This window comes from Leptonotus elevatus, chromosome 10 (genome assembly GCF_054856555.1).
Source record: "Leptonotus elevatus isolate MCC_2025b chromosome 10, RoL_Lele_1.0, whole genome shotgun sequence".
NCBI classification, from domain to species: Eukaryota; Metazoa; Chordata; class Actinopteri; order Syngnathiformes; family Syngnathidae; genus Leptonotus; species Leptonotus elevatus.
The window spans coordinates 9,807,078-9,829,583 of record NC_141248.1 but is presented as its reverse complement, the minus strand read 5'-3'; the positions used below and the strand labels follow the sequence as shown (position 1 = coordinate 9,829,583).

Genomic DNA, 22,506 nt, shown 5'->3' with positions numbered 1-22,506 from the left:
ATTTTATTTTATTATCAAACATGAAAATAAAATAAATGTATTTCACTGCTTTGTGCATTTAAACCAAATTCTTAACTTTCAGCTCAAAATTGATGAGTTTGAGTCAAATGTGAATGAAATTAAAGACCCCTTCCCTCCAGCTGACTTTCCTGGTAAACACAATGCTTTCTTTTGTCATTTTTTGTCATATCCCCCAAATTCTGAGCAGCACATGCTAATCCCTGTCTTCGCGTTGATTAGGTGATGATGAAGAAGAGGACCCTGAGATCCCAGAAAGCCCGAGACCTCGTCCAATGGCTGATCTTCAGTTAAAGGAAGAAGCAGTACCAATGCCAGAAGCCAGTTCATTTTTTATCTTTGGACCACAAAACAAGTATGATGTGTTGATTGCTGTTTTACGGAAATTACAAAAAATATATAATTTTAGACGGTACTTTTACAAATAGGGCTGAACGATAAATTGCATTTGCAATTAAATTACGGTTAGACGCGATTATGTAATCGTGAGAAGGTGTGATTTAAATGCACATTGAAACAGAGCAGAAGGATGGAAAGAGGGGGGAGCAGGAACGTCACCGCTGTAACTAAAGCTTGGCGCCATAAGTGCACGGAATTTTGGTGAATTTTTTTTTTGTCACATGGCATGAATGTCACATGAATGCACTCACTTTAGGGGAACGCCTTCCAGTATTTTTACTCATCATAGGGTTGTTTTGAGCTGTGTTAATGATTATTATTATTATTAATCACTAATAATAATAATGATGATGATAATTAAGATAATAATGATAATAATAACATTAATATTAATAATACATTGTATTTACAAGTGCAATTCAAGGCCGTCAAGGATGCTTATATATTAAAACTATAAAACAATATTATTACAAAATATGCAACATCATAGAAAAATTGATACAATGATTAGAGTGAGTAGGCGATCTTTCAGAAATTGGTTATAAGTGAATTTGAAGATAGGTAAACATTAAGTTTCAAAGCTGTCAGCATCATGGGGAGAAGAGTAACTGAATATATTATATGAATACACTTTTAACATTTTCGGGGAGATGTCAACAAGAAGTGAAATTATTAAGTTGAGAAAAGTTGTTTGGTGTAGTAAAGTCCACCTTTTGAGGTCCATTTGTAATCCGGTGTGTTCTGTGATCTTTCGTCAGTCCATAATTATTAACTGGGCTCTGCTTAAAGTGCCTACATAGAATATAATTGTTGTGAATATGTGGTTTTAGAAAAATCTCATTCCATAATGTTGAATCTGAGAATTTATCAAAGTCTTTATTTCTAAACCCCCTTTTTAGGTTCCGGAAACTCTGCCATCGCATCATAAATGCAACCACGTTCACCAACATCATCCTCCTTTTCATCCTTCTGTCATCCGTTTCTTTAGCAGCCGAGGATCCTATAGACCCAATGTCCTTCAGAAACCAGGTGAAGAATACTATGCATGTGTAGTCAATGAAAACAAGATAATTAAAAAAGTTTCATTCACACTTACAGTATAGAATAGCATAGAAGTTGCAATTCATGTGAATCTTAGGTGTTGGCGTATGCTGATATAGTCTTCACTTCAGTGTTTACAGCAGAGATCGTACTCAAGGTAAAGATCATCAAAATTCATTATTGTTGATATAACGTTTGGTTCAAAAGTGTTTAATTGCTCTTTCCCATCATTTGTTGGGCCCATTGCTTTTCAGATGACAACGTATGGTGCCTTTCTTCACAAAGGCTCTTTCTGCCGGAACTCATTTAACATTTTGGATTTACTGGTTGTCAGTGTATCCTTGCTCTCAATGGGAATGGAGTAAGTGGATTCCAAAAACTTCAATGACAATGACATGATGACATGATGGGAAAGGTGGGACCTTCTGACTGTGAAGCTGCTAATTACAATGATATATTTCTAGTTATGCATAAAGTGTATTTTGTACACAAAGCGATTCACATATTTAAAAATACAACATATAATGTAATGTACAGTGCGACAATTTTTTTTCTAAACTGAATGAATTGATAAAAAAAAAAAAATCTTTCAAAGACTTCAATTATAAGCACGGGGAAGGAGGGGTCAGGTTGTGGGGAGGGAAGCATAGTCTCGCTAAATACATAGTAGATTCCCCCAATCTGATGATAAATCAGTTGAAACTCCATTAGCACAAAACTTTTCCAAGATATGTACTCTAAAAATGTCAAAAAATGTATTGCGTACATTTTTTTAATCCACTTTTCAAGGATTAATATTTCTAAAACTCAAGTTTTGAACCTGTTCAACAGTATATTATGATCTACTGTATCAAAACAGAAACAGCAATACAGTGATTAAACATTGTATTTATTTATTTATTTATTTTTAAAGAGAAATAATTAGTCTGTCTACTCTAACATCACGAAGAGCTGTAATGCAGACCTTCAGTCACTACTCTGACTGATGAGAATTTTCACAATGAATTTGCTTATTTTATACCAAATTTTCAGGCGTCTCACTGGGCTTCTCTGAGAAGTCAGCATAGCATTTATCCACAAAAACAAATTGTTGTATTTAGTTAACAGGTTAATTGTTATATTTTAAGATGTAAATCTTTATTTTTGTAAAATTGAAAAATCATGGATAACAATAATAATAATACTCAATAAAATGTCATTTTTTTTCTTTTCAAGTTGCTCCTACATGTCTGTGTATTAACCATTACAGAAACATAAGTAAAGGTTGTTTGATTTTTCAACCTACCTAGATCCAGCGCCATCTCGGTAGTTAAGATTCTAAGGGTGTTGAGGGTACTTCGACCGCTGAGGGCCATCAATCGAGCAAAGGGTCTCAAGGTATGACATTTACTGTACAGTATATGACTGGATGGCAAAGTTAGTGTTCTGTGTTCATGTGTGTTTGAGGTACTGAGGAATTTGCTGTTTGATTTCCAGCACGTAGTCCAGTGTGTTTTTGTTGCTGTCAAGACCATTGGAAACATTGTGCTGGTTACTATGCTACTTGATTTCATGTTTGCCTGTATTGGAGTTCAGCTTTTCAAGGTAAGCATATAACAGGGAATAATACCATTCTTTAACTGTAGTTTTACGTGATTTGCTGTATGTCAAAACCAGACAGTATTGGTCAGTTGAAAATCCTTTGTACAATACTTTACCAGGGAAAGTTCTATTCCTGCACTGACCCAGACAAAATGACTGAAGAGGAATGCAAGTAAGCACATTGATGTTTGAAATAAATAAGCAATGATATAAAGATAAACAATGGTGAAATGAGATTTGCTTACTAAACGGAAGCATAACCTATCGATGCTTTGACATGCTATGAATGGTTGTCATAGTCAGAATTATTTCTCCACAGTTCAATGTACTGTATGTGTTTAGAATAATACTGCTGATTGATTATTTCATTTAACTGTCTCTTTCCCTTTAACTTTGTTACTCAGAGGTTGGTATATAAAGTATCAGGAAGGAGCACTTCATGAGATGGAGGTCCGTCAGAGGGAATGGACCAACTCAGAACTAAACTTTGATAACATCTTCAATGGCATGCTGGCACTCTTCACCATTTCTACATTTGAAGGATGGCCAAAGTGAGTCATGATCATAATCTGACAAGACTATGTTTAACATGAATAAACACATTTACTGATACACACAAAATACAGAAATAGTTATTCCAGAAATTGTGGATCAAAATTATTCATCATTGACAGACCTTGAAGTAATAGTTGTTCTTGATCGTAGGAGTGCAGGAGCTCTTTCTGAAACTCTTGGGCTAAGCAGGAGTGGCTTGACTTGCTGGCTCAAGCCACTTTCCCTTATTTGCCACTTAAATAAACCAACATGCATTTTCACAGTGCATAACTACACACAATAGACTTGAAGACCACCGCTTACTGCTCTGCTGGCTGCAATTTTGCCTCCTTCTTACTAAACATTATTTAAACCACTATCCATCCATTAAGTCAGTCAGTTGCAGGGCACATATTGCATGCAGTCAGGAGAATGTGCCGATATACCATCAGAGACATCTAAACCTTCACCTCCGTTTTTGTTTACAAAAAAATTACACGTCTTCTAACTTGAGAACATTTCATTCAGAGAGGTGCCAGCACCCAAGATTGCGTTACGCTCCCTGCACCAACAGTTAGACATGGTTCCAGTATTTGTAAAGTTTGGTCTACTTTCAGTCACCAAGTTTAAGACGCATCATTGGCCTGGTGGACTGTTCAGCATGGCGCAAAGCGATGCTTATGTAGGAAGAAAGATGAGGATACGCCAGATTTTAAGCTCAAACGTAGCTGTGGTGTCTATGAATATAGGGCCCAGGCAATTAATTGTAAGGATAGTTTGTTTGTCAATATTAGCAAAATATTGAGTTGAAATGCACATGGTTGGGAGTTTCTCACCACTTAAATAAACCAACATAGTTTTCTCTCTTTGTATGTACTGTATGTGTGTTTGTTTGTGTCTGCACTTTATTTTGCTTGTTTCCATTCAGGATCCTTCACAAAGCCATTGATTCAAATGTAGAGGATAAAGGACCAGTGTACAACAACCGAGTTGCCATCTCAATTTTCTTTATCATCTACCTCATCCTTATTGCCTTTTTCATGATGAATATATTTGTGGGTTTCGTCATCGTTACCTTCCAGGAACAAGGAGAGCAAGAGTACAAGGACTGTGAGCTGGACAAAAATCAGGTATGTTTAGCACATTAAAGTGTCACTAAATTAAATTTGTACTTCCAAATTGACGTTTGAACTGAATTTTTTTTATGTTTATCACAGACAAATTACATGACATGTAATTGTTTTTATGTGATGTTTTAACATTTATTATCTTTTAAACAGCAGCTTGTTTTAAGTATGTATAATTGTTAGAGGCTTAAAATAGGCTGTAAAATAATGCCAGGCAGTGAACTTATTAATTATGTTTATGTGGATTATGAACTTGTCCTGATCTTCTTCAAATTCTCCAGCGCCAATGTGTGCAGTATGCTCTTAAGGCCCGACCACTACGGTGTTATATTCCCAAGAACCCTTACCAATATCAAGTGTGGTACATCGTCACCTCCTGCTACTTTGAATACCTTATGTTTCTTCTTATAATGCTCAACACCATGTGTCTAGGAATGCAGGTATGTAAACAACACACATCATAGATTCGGAAACATGTTCCATTAATATATCTGCATTACTCCTATTGTATACACCATTTGCCTAAAAGCAGGAAAGTTTGGCGATCTATATGCAAGGGCCATTTACATTGGTCAGATTTCAATGACTGTGAGACCTAGAAGTGTGGACCCCCACTCCCATCAAAGGTGGGGTACATCGAGTCAGAGTGGACACTGGTCTATGCTCCATTGCCGAGGCGACTAACCAGTGCTGTGGCCGTAAGGCGTTTGGTGCCTATTGTGGCGGAAACTCCCGAACCTGTTGTTTTTTTTGCCAAAAAGGCTAGTGGGACTCCGGAGGCAGCTCATGGGTACTGGATGACCAAGTGAAACACACACAAAGGTTTTGGCGCAGCCATGTTCAGTGAGGTCGTGGGGAATGACTTCCAGCTGGCTTCTGGAAATTCTGGTCCACTATCCAGCGTCCCAGAACGGGGAAACAGTTTACCACTGAGTATGACCTTGGGACATTGTGAATCAGAGGAGAGAATACTTCAAAGATCCCCTCAACACCGACATGCCTTCCCATGAGGAAGCAGAGTCTTGGGTCTATGAGGCAGGTTTTCCTATTTCTGGGGTTGAGGTTACCGAGGTGGCTAAAAAGCTCCTGGGAGTGGATGAGATCCGCCCAGAGCTCCTAAGGGTCTGCATGTTACATGGTTTTCCTGGTTTACATGCCTCTCTCCTTTTTGATAAGGGTAAGGGTGGGTTCCAGCTACAGAGGGATCACACTCCTCAGCCTTCTGTCCCTGGTAAGGTCTATTCAGGGGTGCTAAAAAGGAGGGTCCATCCGGAAGTCGAATCTCAGATTCAGGAACAGCAGTGTGGATTTTGTCCTGGCCGCAGTACAGTGGACAAGCTCTACATCCTCGACGGGGTCAGACTGCATTGGACGTCACTCAACTAGTCTACATGTGCTTTGTGGAAAGGAGTTCGAGTATGTGGTACCAGACACCTTAGTACGGGCTTTTTGATTCCTGTATGACTGATGAGTTTGGTCTGCATTGCCGGCAGTAAGTTGGATATGTTTCCAATGAGGGTTGCACTCTGCCAAGGCTGCCTTTTGTCACCAATTCTGTTCATAACCTTTTTGGATAGAATTTCTAGTCACAGCTAAAGAGTTAAGGGGTCAGGTTTGGTGACCACAGAATTACGTCTCTGCTTTTTGCAGATTAGGTGGTTCTGTCAGATTCATCAAGCCTTAAACTCGCTGAAGCAGCTCACACCTGAGTGTGAAACAGCACCCCCAAATCTGAGATCATATGATATTCAGTCGGAAAAGGTTGGAGTGCCCTCTCCAGGTCAGGAATGAGATGCCACCCCAAGTAGACGAGTTCAACTTGATCAAACTACACTCCTCCCCTCTCTTATGGTCACGAGCTGTAGGTTGTGACCGAAAGAACAAGATACCGGATACACGCAGCCGGTCACCCAGGAGGAACTCAGACTCTAGCTGCTGCTCCTCCTAGAATAGAATTCCAAAGTCGTCATGTTGTATAAACGTTGAACCCCGCATAATCTTGGTTTGTCCTGCGTGAATTCACCTATCCACAGATTTTTTTTAGGGAGAACCTGTCCTTTGTTATTCATTGGAAAAGTGACTTATTTTTGGCTTCAGGCCAAAGCATCAACCTTTGGCACCATCTGGTGATATCTTGGTGACAGGGAAGTCTATTGAAGTGAGTTGAGGAGTTTCTTTTAAATTTGCTGTACTTAATTGGAAAATACAATCCTCGTCAAAGGGGCTCGTCAATTACTTGCGGATTTTTGCACTTTGCAGAACAACTTGGTTTCTTTCCCTCGCAAATAGCTGAGATTCATCGTACTGTATGAGAGCAAATAATTGTTATTCACCCCACACCTTAACTCCTCTTGACAGTTCTATGTTTGTACTTTGACCCACAGCACTGTAACCAGTCAGACCATGTTACACACCTATCTGACATGCTGAATGTAATTTTTACTGTGCTGTTCACTGTGGAGATGATCCTGAAACTGATGGCCTTCAAAGCTAAGGTTAGTACAAATCAATGACATTGCACATCACAAGGGATATTGTATTGATGATATGGCAGCAATAAGCAGATATAATTAGTGAACAATTATTTAAAAAAGAGGCTTGACATTGTGTATTGCCACACAGAGTTCAAGTTTATTGTCAAACTAAACATAAAAAAGAGAGAATTACACCATCTTTATTCATAGACATAATATTCCTTACAGTATATTTCTTATTGATATTATTAGTGGCGTACTAATAAGATGAGAGAAGAGTTGAGACGTCGAGGCTTTCAAGGAGCGGCACGGTCTGATTATTATTATTATTTTTTAAATAAAGTACAATATTATGTTGTACAAATTTTCTTCATCAGAATACATCAGCATGTTTTGTTGTTGTTGTTGTTGTTGTTGTTTTTTGGGGGGGGGCAGATTAATGGCATTTCCATTCATTACAATGGGTAAAGACGATTTGAGATATGAGTGTTTTTAATTAAAAGACATTAAACTCATATTTTACTCTCCATTCACTGATAATCCAACATTCTGGTTTTCTCACAGGGCTACTTTGGAGACCCCTGGAATGTTTTTGACTTTGTCATCGTCATTGGAAGTGTTGTGGATGTGACTCTGAGTGAAATTGATGTGAGTGTTACCCATTTTTTTTAATGAATATAATGGTTTGTCACTTACTTCATTACATAATTATTATAATTCTACTGTTTATAAAGCAGTATTATACAGAGGTGGGCATTTCTGTCAATCATCAATTGCCGTCAATAACGATGCCCACCTCTCACCAAGTGCTACCAAATTTTCGGTAAATATTTTATGACGCGAAGCTTCACAAAAATACACGGAATGAGAAGGCCTGTCTGTACTTACCTCAATCGACGTACGTAAACCTGCTTCAGTCGGTGCTCAGTCCGTGTATTTTTTCCCGTGGCTTTGCGTCATTGTGTACTCGCCGAAAGGTGGGCATCGTCATTGACGGGAATTGACAATTGATGGGAGTGCTCACCTCTATATAAAGGTATTAATGTTAAACTAAAATGGAAAAATGTTTGCCTATATTCTCTGTTTTATTCATCACCAAGTAGTTTTGTTCTTGTGTTCTGGTACAAAATAGAAATGACTGACTGAATCTCCAAACTATTTTTACTGTAATGAAATTTCTTGAGAATCAACACCACCCTTTTTTTTTTACAGGCAGCACTGGTGTCCTCTGGAGGGCTTTACTGTCTCCATGGCTGTGATGTAAATATATTAATGAATGCATTGTGATTGCATATAGACTGATAAACTCCCATACTATATATTATTATGTTTAAAAATCTGTATATTGTAACTTTTATGGCTTGTGTACCCCCAAATGTTTCTGTCATACCATGAGTACCCCTTTACTCTTGTGTGTGTGTGTGTTGCTACAAAAGTAGAACTTAACACAACAGTTGATTATTAAATGAAAATCATTTTATTAAATTTTTAGGCATTATTTTTACCTCAAACGTAAAAATGAAAATGCTTTGAAAATAAAGTGCAGTGATAGCTATAAATAAATTTAAATGAATACTAATCAGAATAAAGAATAAACCTGCCCTTACTCTTACAGCCGTTCTTATATATATAATTACCAGTTAATTGGAGGCAATTAACTTCAAAGAGGAAGCTGTGAAATGTGCCCAAACTCTCTTGGATGTCTAATATACAAAATATTAGATTATTGAGTATGACCCTGAAGTGTATATTGTGGCTGAGTTGATAAAACAATAAATAATAACTGAACCCCCCCCCCCCCCCCCCCCCCCCACATACACACCTTTTTTGTTGTTGTTGTTGTTCCAGGAAGTGGATCCAATGCAAGCGATTGCGGTGAGTTTGAATCCAATTTAGTTCGGACTGATGAGTGTGGTTGACTGTTGTGTTCCTATAGTTAATATCCTTACTCTTTCCCTCTGTATAGTCATCGGAGAATATGAGTGTGTCAATCACATTCTTCAGATTGTTTCGTGTTATGCGTCTGGTGAAACTTTTGAATCGCTCTGAAGGAATACGGAATCTGCTATGGACCTTCATAAAATCCCTTCAGGTCAGTTTAACCCTGCTGATAATGTTAAGCCCCGAAAGTTGATTTCTGAGTTTTATAAACTATTTAAAGAAACCAAGAAGGTAAAATGACATCTGGATAAAATAATGAGAACCACTTTTAAGCTCTTAATAAAAAAAGCTCATCTGAATAATTAGAAAATACAGTGTTGTGTAGGATTCTTCAATGCACAAACAAGGTCAACATATCTGCATAATGTTTTAACATTATATAGTAACTCATTAAATTCATTTAGCATTCAACTTCAATGTTTACATTTATAAACAAGAGCTGTAACGGACTAATGATTATTGAGGATTAAATAGTTCTACTAACATAAAGAGGGCTCTATCTTTCTGGATTGTGGCAAGAGACCGCAATACCTGGGGAAAACCCACATAATCACGGGGAGAACAACGTGAAAACTAATGTGCTGAATTTAATCCGTACCGTCTTTGCTTTTTTTTTTTTTTGTGGTCCCTTTGTTGCAGGCTCTTCCCTACGTGGCCCTGCTCATTCTAATGCTGTTCTTTATATATGCTGTTGTTGGAATGCAGGTATGTATAAAGATATCTTGCACATTATACACCTTATATATTATATACAATACAAAAAACAAACAAACACTCTTTCAGAAATGGAAGACGGTTCTCACTTTAATGTGCATTTTCTCTCCAGATTTTTGGCAAAATTGCTTTGGTTGATGGTACATACGTCAACAGGAACAACAACTTCCAGACATTTCCACAGGCTGTGCTGCTGTTATTCAGGTTAGTGGAAGTTGGAAAACAATTCAGTTTGGAATGTTGAAGAAGAGCTCCATATATACAGTATTATTGTGAATTATAATTAAGAATAAACACTAACTCAATTTGAGTGAAATACGTGGAATGAACTCAACTCCATTGTGTATGCAATGTGAAATGTAAACGATGCACACACGCAGGTTGAAACGGGCATTTGAGTCTCTCTGCGTAGGCTTCTGCCTGGTGATTCGACCCTAGATAGAAGAATGAAGAAGAAGAATTTAAAACAATAATGTAGCTAAATCTGAGAGAAACCCCAATACAGGCTGCATGAACAAGGCATGTATACAGCTGCTGTGGTCAAAGTGACACCCTAGTAATCGAGCTTAATCTATATTTACTTACAGTTGCGTTTTATAATTTTCTCACCCTGACCTTTTTTTTCTTGCTGGAGTTCAAAGTGTAAGACACATGAGAAAAAGTCACCCTGTAAGCATTTTTAAGAACGAGTACAAGTACAAATAATATGATTCCAATGATTACTTTGGTAAAAACGTGATGAAAAGGCATCGTAATTTAAAAAATTATTTTCGTGAATTTTGCAAGCCGTGCCAGCTCACAGCCGACGCACCCTTTTTTGACCCTGTGTGTGTGTTTGTGAGACGTCATTGGACTAAGGGGTCGTCTTCACTCTTGACTCTGAAGTTGGACTGGCACAAAATAATCGGGCCTTCACATTTTCACTTAAGCCCACCGGCCCGGTCTGGCCCAGCCCGACTCCTGCCTCACATGCAGTTCTGCCACGTTTGCGATCTATATTCGAATTGGATTACTGAACTAGTTCCTCTATATTGTGGGTCAGTCTCTTGGGGTAAAATGCAGGAAAATAATAATAATAATAATTAAAAAAATATATATTATGATAATAATCTGCCCTGTATGCCAGATGTCCAGCCCTGGTTGGCGATGACAAGCTGTAAGTAAATTGGCCGCTGATTTTTTTATTGTTTAATTAAAGCAGTCTCACAGTACACAAATGCCAAAGACATATAGTAGTGTTTAATGCAGAAAAGTCACACAAAACATGCCTCCCAATTTGATTGATCTTGCAAGACATATTTCAGATTCCGATGATGTAATACTGACAGCCTAAATTTAAATGTAGTGACACAAGTGAGGAGTGAGCTTTACCATCTTCAGAGCTGCCAAGTGTTATGGATTGTCTGTGCTTTGTTATTGGAATTACCGGTGCTCCAGTGACGTAATGCGTCACCGCTCATCAGAGGCGTAAATATCGACAGTGCCGCCAGTGCAACACACTGTGGTCCAGAGACAGCATAGGGGCCCATGACAGAAGAAAGAAAGAAAGAAAGAAAAAACGTCCAGAGCTTCATTCAACATTCAAAACTAACGCTGCTCATTCATTAGCAGCAAAGCTAGCCGGTAGTAGTGGACGAGTCCTTGTGGCTAACGTGTTGATGCTAACCCCAATCGCTGCTATTCATATAAAAAATGCGGAAGAGAAGGAAAGTGAGGAGTTATGAGGAATTTGAGTGAGATTTACAGCGACCAAGCATTTATTCCGCCAACAAAGTGCCATAGCAAATTATTTGCTTCTGAGATCGAAATAAAGCCCCAGTTGAATAACCACTATGATGTGACGTCTCGTTCATTCATTTTCCTGTTAATGACGCTATTAAAGTCACAGGACTGAGAGGTTACCGGTTATAAGTAGTCAACTTGTCTGTGTTTGTATGTTAACATATTAGTTGTTATCTGTTCATTTTCTTTTCTGAATGGCTTTCAATCGGTAGCAGATTCCATTTCATATGTCCATCTTTAAAAACGCATTTCTGGGGAACCGAATCAGGTTTACACCATTCTCCCGTCGCTTCGAAGAAAAGCCAGCAGCCCGACGACATAATCAGAAAAAACACAATGTGGCTTAATGTAGTCGCAGCTGAGAGCCCCGTTGGAATTTCAGTGCGTAATCATTGCGACATGTATATTATAGTGTTTAATACAGCATATTAAAATTTGTACAAATCGCATCCTATTAACTTTTAAGTACTTGCTGAATTGGTATCACCTTTTGAAATTATACAATAAAGTAGCCAAAGACATTGCAATGTGAATAAAAATGTCTCCTGAAATGAGCCGTTTCTGTTATTATATATTATATTGGAGATGATAGCATTTTTACTTTGCAGATGCGCAACAGGGGAAGCATGGCACGAAGTGATGCTCGCAAGTATGTATGGAAAGAAATGTGACGCCAAATCAGATTACCTACCTGGAGAAGAGTTCACCTGTGGATCCAACTTTGCCATCATTTACTTTATGAGTTTCTACATGCTTTGTGCGTTTCTGGTGAGTCGGTGGGGGGAAAACAATCACCTAATCACACATGATTCAGCCATGATGTCTGTGTACAAGGTATGACTTTGCTTAAAGCTCACTCACATAAAGATGCCAAATGAGGTGTTTTTCTTCTTCTTTTTTTTTTTTTTTATCAATGAAATGTCAATTTATCTTGACATTGCTTTATCCAATAGCTCTAATGGCAACATTGCCCATATCATTAACAGATTATAAACCTGTTTGTTGCTGTCATTATGGATAACTTCGACTATCTGACCCGTGATTGGTCAATTCTGGGCCCTCAACACTTGGATGAGTTCAAGAAAATATGGGCAGAATATGATCCAGAGGCCACGTAAGTTTGCTTGTCCTTGCTTACTAATAAATATGATTAAAAAAAGTAATGTACACATAAATAAACTGTAGATTATTATTATTATATATATTTTTTTTTACACAATGCTTTCAGATAATAGATTGAACATATTTTTCATCATACCCTTGTGCTCTATACCAGCAGGAATTGGCAATAGCATCCATTAAACTGGTCACCAACCAAAAAAAAAAGCCACAAAAGACTCACAGGGCAATCTAAAGAAAAACAAAAATACATATGTTGTAGTGTTTTTGCATATTTGCAGTTTTAGAAAAGAAATATGTTGTATTTCATTCAATGTTGGTGGAGTGTTTGGAGCATCCACCTCGTAGTTGGTGTTCGGGGTTTGAATCCTGGCTGTGGCCTTCCTGTAAGAAGTTTGTTTGTTTTCTTTGTGCTTGCAAGCTTCCCACGTTTCATAAACGTGCACGTTAGGTCATTTGAAGACATTCAATTAGTGTGAACATGAGTGTAGATGCTTGTCTGCTGTGCCCTGTGATTGGCCGGGACTAATTCAGTGTTAAGAAGTATAATAGATGGATTGATGGATAGATTGATTCACATTTTAACTTGTCCTTGTATTCTTTTTTTTCCCCTTAGGGGGCGTATTAAGCATCTGGATGTAGTGACACTTCTACGGCGAATACCCCCGCCTTTGGGTTTTGGCAAGTTTTGTCCTCATCGTATTGCCTGCAAGGTACAAACATTGAACAAGAAGATACAAACGTCACCCGTAATGTAGTGTCACATGAAAATACTCTTTTATTTGTCCAAATAGCAAGTCCGTACTTGTGTCACTGTGGTTCACTACACTTGCTCTGGGTACGGTGTGTACACACGCAAACACTCATACACAATTTATTTTGTCAATGATTGGCTTACCTTCACGAGTCCACTATAGTGTCCTGTCATTGACTTGCGACCAGCCCAGTGTCTGAGTCTAGCTACTCACCTAAAGTCAGCTGTGATAGGCTGCAGAAAACCCACAACCCTCAAAATTTGAGGGGTCAGATGTACTTGATTTTTAATTAGAGCTGTCAAATGATAATTTTTTTAAAAATCAGATTAAATACACCTTAGAATTTTGATTAATCATGATTAATCACTTAATTAAAAATGCTTTTTGTCAAAAAAAAAAATCCCGCCAAATTTGAAGAGCACCTGTTATGTGTTCTTTCTACATTTAATGATATGAGGATGTCTTCCACATTTTTTGATCCACTGCAGACTCTCATTCTACTCTTTTTCTAATTAATTAATTACTTGCATATTTTAAAATGTTATTCCCTCATCTTTGCACCTTAGGTTGAATCTCAGGTGGTTGTTAAAACGGGCTTGCGTTTTTTAATCTTCTCCAAACGGCGATAAGCTGTGACACATTGTTGCCCGTACTTTCCACGTAAATTGTTAAAAAAGTTAATCTTGTCTACACATCCTTTGGTTTTTCTTTTTTAAAGTCAAAAAGGTTTTCGTTTACCTTGACTAGTTTAGGCGTTTACTGCCACCTTCCTCAGAAGCTTTCAAACTGACAGTTGTGACGTGTCTTCTTATCAGCTGATGTTTCTGGGCGTAGCCGACGTGGCAATACTGTCATGTGACGCTCCACGCCGACATAACTCCATGTAACACAACGTACGTGACAGTATGCCGCTATCTCCCTGAACCGTATGAAATGCTTATTAAATAAGAAAAAAACAATAAATGAAGCAAAATTGCGAGAAGGCAAGTTTGCTGGAGGTCAAAATGAATTTCGAGGACTAAAATAAAAAACAATTTATCAGTATCCACCATGTTGATTGTTTACTCTCGGATCGAACGCTTTCAGGTCGATACTGGGGAAGAAACAACTTGGATAAAGCTGACTTCCGACCATCCTCAAATGGAGCATATGTCACTGGGTTGGCCTGAGAATGCCTTGGGAAATTAAATACAACAACTATACTTGGGCAGTGATTCTTTTACGTACGACTAGAGGGAATCTGGGTACATTGCAGTACATATTCACATTTGGAGCATAACTGATCGTGTGAAATGTAAGACATGTAACATCAATCACATAGAAAATGCAAATTATATGTGGTTGAATTTATTGTTAAAGTTTGCCTGTTGTTGCTGATCTTATTTTAGCTTAGCTTAAAATGCATTCAGGGTGTGACACAACACAACCAGTTATGACATTCATATAAAAATAAAGAATGACTTCAGACAGAAAATCATACATCTACTCCTTGAAATAATAATAAAAAAAAAATTTAACTGAGAAGAGTCACTAGAAAACAGTAATAAAACCGGTCTTTGTGTGTGCTTTTTCCTTCTGCTGCAGAGACTCGTCTCCATGAACATGCCACTCAACAGCGATGGAACAGTCACCTTCAATGCAACGCTGTTTGCCCTGGTTAGAACTGCACTGAAAATCAAGACAGAAGGTTTGTGTCTTTTTCTTCTTTTTTGAAAGAAACAATTTACTATAGGTGTTAGGGGCGTAATGGTATTGTAAATAATGCCGTATCTCGATTTCAAAATTGTTCCAATGCCGTGGAGTTTGATTGTATCAAACGCCGCTGGTGTACTACACATTGACTTTCCAACTGTATGGAAGTGAAATAAAGTGAAATGCCCTCTGCTGTCAGCTTGAAAACTACACCACGAGGCAATCTGCGGGAGGCTACAGAGTCTTGAGGGCTCATCTCATTTCGCCGTGTTAAGAGAGGGAGAAGCCTACGATTCTCCTCCAACTTCTCAATATGTTCCGCAGCATTACTCGGTCTGTTCAGCCCAGCCCTTTTTTCAACCCTTTAAAAGCTTCACTCAGATCGAGTCTATAGTGCTGGTAATCTGAGTGAATACCTGTTGCGCTCAGGCTGTTGGTTCTTGATCGCCCATAGTTTGTTTGTATGTAATGCGGTGGTTGTTTTGTTTTATCTGCCTTGTCTCCCGCTGGGTTGCATCCATGCAGACTGATACCTTGCTGCTATCTTTGGCAGAAGGTTTGAACTATATTAACATTAACTTGCTAAATTAAGGTCACATTTTCACATCAGAGTCCAGTCGTGACTAGTGAGGTGGATCCCAAAATCACGGGCAACAGTGAGGGCGTAATAAAGATTTATTACAGTCCAAATCGGGTAAATAACAAAACAACGCTGGTCCAAGCCAGGATACAAAAATGGGAAAATACAAAGCGCTTGCAAAAGGTAAGGTAACAGAACACCGCAAATAACATTTTAGGGACTATAAATAAAAACGTGAGAAAACAACAGTCAAAAAGGCAAAACACGTAGCAAAACTTACGCAGCAATTAAGATGAGAGTAGAGCAGAACTATCGCGAAAGGTCTAGAAAAACGCACTTGACTATGGCTGTAAGCAAGGAGGAACAATAAAAAGTTACCGTTCAAAAGTGAGCAGTGGCTGATTGAAGTAACAAAACATGTAGTGCATTATTCATCACTGCATGTCAAGGTTATTAGCGTTCATCATAATCTAAATCGCTGTCCAGGATCAATACAACTTGCATATATTTCTATTTTGTACAAGGCAATGTAAATACCGTTCATTTATTATTTCATTACCTTTCCCCTTTCTTGATATGACTGTGTTATTGTCCAGGTAATTTTGAACAAGCCAACGAGGAGCTGAGAGCAATTATTAAGAAGATCTGGAAGCGAACTAGTATGAAACTGCTGGACCAAGTCATTCCACCAATAGGAGGTTGGCATCAAGAGCAAAGCTCTTTTTGTTTGTTTGTTTGTTTTTTAAAGCCAGATTTAAATAATTTGTTTGATGCATTCCATTTCATGTTTGTTGATTATTGGGGGGGGGGGGGGGGGGGGTGTAAGTGTTTTTGGTTATTGGTATACAGACAGAAGAATGAACCTCTTCTGTCTTATTCTTCTCTTTTCTATCAGATGATGAAGTTACTGTGGGAAAATTCTATGCAACATTCTTAATCCAGGATTATTTCCGGAAAATGAAAAAAAGACAAGAAGAATATTATGGTTACCGGCCGACAAAGAAAAATGCAACAAATGAGATACAGGCAAGCAGTTAATTTAATTGTATGATTTATTTTTTTCAGTTAATATTAATTAATTAATATTGTTAAAGGTGAGTATTCGGCTTTATTGTTTTATACCACTATTAATATTTCTTTTTCAATGGCTGAGAAATGTGTCTACCATATTTTGTATTCATGTTTTCCTTTTGGACACATTATTACAGGTTACATCGATCACCTCACATCATTAACATCCAAAAGAAGGGCTGACGTGTAGAAGCCATGGCTTATTAGTATCCCGTCCGCATCGATTCTTACTAAACGCATCAGGCGAGCGCATGTCATGCTACAAAACACAAAAATACACATGTTCAGGACTGAACTTTACCAAGAGCATTTACTTATCTTTGTTGTCGAACTGTTTCTATTTGCAGGAGCTTGCGTAAGGCGTCTAATAACTTTCCTCACCCTGCATTATAATCAGTAAACCTCTCCTGTAATAAATCAAATGATTGTGCAAGGACTAAACAAAAGAGCCTAAAACAAGGAGGTGCTTTTGTTGGAATGTTGCTGGTCACTGCAATATGTTTTCTTATACTTTAAATGACCAACATAGCATCACCTTCTTTGTAGCCATTAAAATCCAATTTAAAATCATCTTAACAACATGAAATGTGCATTGGTGCCATAACTGCAGATATATCTCTCAGGCAGGACTTAGAAACATAGAAGAGGAAGCCGCTCCTGAGCTCCATCGGACCATCTCTGGTGATCTGCTGAATGAAGACGAGATGGACAGAGTTACTGATGAAGCTGTGGAAGAAATCTTCAGGGTAAATGTGCAAGATGAGTTAATAAATGAATTGTGGGAATGAATGAAAAAATTATCAGTATCTGAGAACTGGTGGGCCTAAATAAATAGTATAGGCCCACGAGTTCTCACATGCTGATTTTATATGTGTAAATCTGTGAAAGGCCTTTAGAGATAAAAATTGGATGAAATAATTATAAATATGGTTAATAAGCATTATTTTTAATTTCATTGTGCAACAATGTAATATTTTTCAAACTAGCTGCAAGTGGCATGTGTGACTTACTGTAAATAAATGTGATAATATGTTTTCCAAAACAGAGGCAAGGCAGTCTTTTTGGTAACCCTTCTGATCCCTTTGCCATGGAGAGTGATGTGACCAGCGGCAACCAGGCTACAAGTCAACGCCCACTGCAAATGGCGGAGGGAATCACAAACAACAACACTAAAGGTGTGTATTCATACTTGCTTTGAGTGAGTTACAATTTTGCAGCACAATACAATTATTTGGATTCTGTAAAAATAAAATAAAAAATACATGAAAATGATCAAAAGCAGCACTGTGAGATTTGTTTGAATTTCAGTCTGGTCCATAAATATTGGGACATCAAAAGAATGCTCACCTTTTTGCCTCTAAACACATTGACGCACGGCTGATACGCTGTCACGATGTTGTTTTGTGAAAGGCGGAAGAAACGTCTGAAAGGAGCAAATAACTTTCAAGTAACTTTCGAACGAAAGCGGAAAATAAATTGATTAGACTAGTGATTAGGAAATTGGAAAAATATGGAATCAGAGGAAAAGTGCAATTATGGCTTATTGACTGTCTTGCAAACAGAAAACAATATGCACAGTTAAGTGAAGTCAAGTCAGAATTAATTATTAAAGTAATATAGAGAGTTCCCTAGGGATCAATTCTTGGGACAAGATTATTCATTGTGTATATAAATGATACTGCATCTGTAAGGTATCACATTTGCCAATGATACCACTCTGGTCATGATTTAACTGAGCATGTGGAATTAAACACTTTGAAACGATGGCTTGACATCAACAAATTATCCTTAAAAATAAATAAAACGACATTTATATTATTTGGATACCATCAGACCAATAATCAAATACAAATCATGATCAATAATATCGAGTTAGAAGGACTCAAAATCATTTTGGAGTCTATCATTATTAATAAATTATGATGGAAGCTGCATGTAAACCACTTTAAGACAAAAGTATCCAAAGACACAGGATTATTACAAAAAGTAAAATAAATCTTTACATTTGTTTTTCAGTTGTTTCCTAGTCCCATATATCAATTATTGGGTAGAGGTCTGGGGATACACATACAAATCAGTAACAAATATTCTTGATTTTGATTCTATGATTCTTATTTGGCAGAAGAGGGCAATCAGGAAAATTAACCTGGCAGATAATCGTGTACCGACCAATAATCTTATTATAAAATCACATGTCCTTAAATTCTATGATCTGGTGGTTTTTCAACTGCTCAGTTTATGTTTAAATAATAATAAGAAAAACAAAAAAACACAACAAATGTGAAACAGAGATGCATCTTGTAAAAATGAGTCTTGATTGTGAATGTGCAATGAAAGTATCTAATTTAAGAGTTTCAAAAAGATCTACAAATGCAAGGCTATTACATAGTTATTAAAAGGTGGTGTAGTTATATAATTAAAACTATGGACAAAAATTTGATTTCTTTATGCAGATTTTTGGGTATATACACAGTTTATTATCTGGGGGTACTAAGGTCTGGAACGTGAGATGCCCACTCAAAATTAGTCACACGTATATATACTGTATATACAGTCAAGCCCGAAATTATTCATACCCCTGGCAAATTTTAATTTAAAGTTACTTCCTGGATTGTAAATGACACAGGTGAGATATTGTACAAGAGGCATCACTGTGGAAAAAAACACGTCTTGGCTTTTATTTGCATTTAAACAAAAAGTGGCACGTCCAAAATGATTCATACCTTTAGCAAACTGTCGAAGTCTATGGGGAAAATCCAAAGTTTTAAACTATTTCCTAATTATCCTGATTGATTAGGAAACACTGTTTAAGTCAACTCAATTTCAACAGGTGAAAAACAGCAGCTCTCTGCAGTAGGTTTGTGAACCGTCATGGTCTCCAGGCCACAGGAGGACACTGAGGGCCTGCATTTGCGCACTGTGGCTGCTCACAAGTGTGGAAAGAGTAATAAGTCCATGTTGAAATGTTTTGAATAGGGGTTATTGATTTTTTTTTTTCATGGCTACGAATATAACAGCATTCCTTAATTGCGCTAAATTTCATAACGCATTAAACTGACAGTCCTAATATACAGTTGCCCCGCGGGGAATTGGGACTAGACCAGCATGCCTATAGCAGAAAGCTACATATAATTGACACTAATTATTAGAGATGTAACGATATCCAAACAGTACAATGCGATAAATATCACGATGTGAACCTCACGATACGATAATTATCACGATATTGTGGCGAGGTTGACAATATAAAAAAAAATCAAAAAAATCACGATACTGTGTAAAAACTCACAGTATTGCCAGAAAATTTTGGGAATGTATTTGCTTATATGACTGATTTGTATGATAGATAATCACCGCAGTGGCCAAAACATTCCTAATTAAAATTAAACTGCACTAATAAAGTAACCACCAGAGGGTGCTAAAGCTACATTAATGGAATACAACCTCACCTTTTTAACCGATGTGCTGCTTTCAATAGCGTTCAATATTGCAATATCACAATATTGCAGTTATCATTACATCCCTACTAATTATATACCATGATTTTACTGGTTCAGCGCGCTTGGAAAAAGATTTACCTCCATGTGGCCCCTGAGCTACAATGAGTTTGACCACCACTGCTCTAAAATGAAGAAAAAGAAAAAGACAATAACGATGACTATCATTTTTTAAATTGGGTGTACGCAAAAAAAATAGTCCTAGCTGCATTTGCTCTTAATTCAAACAAACAAAATCAATGAATGGAGCAGGGGCCTGGTTTTTTTTTCTGGGTCACCCTGTGGTGTGGGATTTTCATTCCCCAAGAGACTTAAGTGCAGATTTAGAGATGCAGTTGTTGTCTTTGACCGCATGTAGCAGCTGTCTCGTTCCTCAGGCCCTTACTTCCTTACTTGCTCACTGTTCCCTGAACTCATTTACCACTTGATATTTTATGAATATTTCAGTTTGTTTTCGACCTCAAATGTTGTTGTTTTTTAAACCTCTGTTTTGCATGTCTTTTTACAGATACAGCTGGGAGGAATGACCCACATTCAGCAAATTAAGCAGCATTTCTTTTAAGAACAACACTGAAGCAAGTTGCAATGTCAGCCTTTGTGTGGATACTACAGTGAACAGCTTTATTTTCTGGCCTATATGATGTACAAAGTGGGGAGCAATTGAAAAATGTGTTTCCTCGGGCAATTTGAATCATAGAGTGATGAACACTGTGACTTAACTTTAAAGTACACTTTGTCAGTTTTTCAAAACTTTTGATTCATTTAGCCCTCCAGAAGTTCACGTTCTTTGGTTGTGTTGGTTATCAGCTTTATATAATAACTCGTAATAATTATATTAATAAAGATTTCATAAACAACTAACAACCATAGGCACAAAAACATGTCCATCTTTTTTTCCCTTCACCAATGCAAAAAGTTTGGTCTTGCCAGATTTGAGCTCTTGCACTCAACACAAGACACATATCCATCCATCCATCAGTCTGATATATACAGTAATCTGGGTCAGGAGCGAAACCAGAACTAGTGATGGGAAAACGAAGCTTCATGAAGCACGTGTGATGTTTTTTTAATATATATTTTAAACTCCTCTAGATGATGCTCTTGATTTAAATATAAAGGTTAGTGCAATGGCAATTGATTAAAATTCCACCTTTTTAAATTTGAGTTGAATACACCGGATATAAAAGGAGCACCTTCTGATAATGACCTATAGCTTATTTATGTAATTTGGATTTGAGTGTACATAGAAGTCATTTTGTGGAAAAAGCAAGCACTGTGAATACTTTACGGATGTACTGTACAGAATATTTTTGTTTTGCTTTATTTTGCCAGTTTTGCGAATAATAATAAGGAGGCCTGCAATCTATGACCGTGTTTACGGTTTTGGAAGGTATATGTTCCTGCTGTTGCACGTTTTTCCAAATAGAATTGTAAAAACCACAGGATTCAGAAAAATCCCTCATCTCCAGAGATGTCGCAAGGCCCTGAGCTGGAAACCTCACATTGGCCCATATAAATGACAAACGTTACAATGGCACTGCTTTAGACACTGCAGTGACAATGTGTCAGCAATCACAAGGCCACTTACTAACTAACTGACTGGTGGCTCCTCCTGAGACACGGCGAAATTGGTTCATTTCAACAACACACCTTGAAACCATCAAGATTCGGGAATCTCTGACTCTAATATGTTAACCACAAAATAAAATAGATCTTTGCTTAGCCATTGTCCTGCTTTTCTTTTCTATTTTCTTTTATTTATTTATTTTGGTGGGAGTGGTCTCTGGTCCTTGCAGGGGGTCTATACCCTTGCACCCTGCTCATCTCCTGCCTCTACAGTATATGTGTTCAACATAAGTCACTAGCTCAATAAAAGCGCTTCAAGAAACATACTAGTTTCAACAACAATAAACTACCCCAATACACAAACCTATCAATATTATTTTGTTATGGTATATGGGTAGTGTGATACTGCTGTAATTCCACTAGAGTGCAGTCATGATATACACAAAACAAAGACAAGGCAATCAGTTGAGAACTTGTGCATAAGGCTACTTAAGTAAATTATAGCAAATGTATACATTTCCAGTACATTAAAGATCAAACAGTAATCAACAATTCATTTAAATATATATTTAAACTCACTGGCGCAGATTATACAACGGGGCGAGGGGGGGGGGG

General features: G+C 37.5%; 1 protein-coding gene across 2 annotated transcripts in view; it reads left to right on the top strand.

Moving 5' to 3' along the window:
* LOC147166966 (dihydropyridine-sensitive L-type skeletal muscle calcium channel subunit alpha-1-like) overlaps nucleotides 1-21,962 on the top strand; it is a 42,071-nt gene extending 20,109 nt beyond the window's left edge. For both annotated transcript variants that reach the window (XM_086086232.1, XM_086086233.1), the window contains 27 exons: nucleotides 83-152; nucleotides 241-373; nucleotides 1,317-1,446; nucleotides 1,556-1,615; nucleotides 1,713-1,819; nucleotides 2,748-2,835; nucleotides 2,935-3,042; nucleotides 3,159-3,211; nucleotides 3,444-3,590; nucleotides 4,502-4,703; nucleotides 4,982-5,140; nucleotides 7,085-7,195; nucleotides 7,739-7,822; nucleotides 8,387-8,434; nucleotides 9,023-9,049; nucleotides 9,141-9,266; nucleotides 9,755-9,820; nucleotides 9,942-10,033; nucleotides 12,220-12,379; nucleotides 12,598-12,725; nucleotides 13,347-13,443; nucleotides 15,070-15,172; nucleotides 16,354-16,455; nucleotides 16,653-16,783; nucleotides 17,452-17,574; nucleotides 17,874-18,003; nucleotides 20,834-21,962. In XM_086086232.1, the coding sequence (XP_085942358.1) occupies nucleotides 83-152; nucleotides 241-373; nucleotides 1,317-1,446; nucleotides 1,556-1,615; nucleotides 1,713-1,819; nucleotides 2,748-2,835; nucleotides 2,935-3,042; nucleotides 3,159-3,211; nucleotides 3,444-3,590; nucleotides 4,502-4,703; nucleotides 4,982-5,140; nucleotides 7,085-7,195; nucleotides 7,739-7,822; nucleotides 8,387-8,434; nucleotides 9,023-9,049; nucleotides 9,141-9,266; nucleotides 9,755-9,820; nucleotides 9,942-10,033; nucleotides 12,220-12,379; nucleotides 12,598-12,725; nucleotides 13,347-13,443; nucleotides 15,070-15,172; nucleotides 16,354-16,455; nucleotides 16,653-16,783; nucleotides 17,452-17,574; nucleotides 17,874-18,003; nucleotides 20,834-20,871 (2,823 nt within the window). In that variant the 3' untranslated portion in view covers nucleotides 20,872-21,962. The remainder of the gene's footprint in view (nucleotides 1-82; nucleotides 153-240; nucleotides 374-1,316; nucleotides 1,447-1,555; nucleotides 1,616-1,712; nucleotides 1,820-2,747; nucleotides 2,836-2,934; nucleotides 3,043-3,158; nucleotides 3,212-3,443; nucleotides 3,591-4,501; nucleotides 4,704-4,981; nucleotides 5,141-7,084; nucleotides 7,196-7,738; nucleotides 7,823-8,386; nucleotides 8,435-9,022; nucleotides 9,050-9,140; nucleotides 9,267-9,754; nucleotides 9,821-9,941; nucleotides 10,034-12,219; nucleotides 12,380-12,597; nucleotides 12,726-13,346; nucleotides 13,444-15,069; nucleotides 15,173-16,353; nucleotides 16,456-16,652; nucleotides 16,784-17,451; nucleotides 17,575-17,873; nucleotides 18,004-20,833) is intronic.
* Nucleotides 21,963-22,506: the final 544 nt, after the last annotated feature.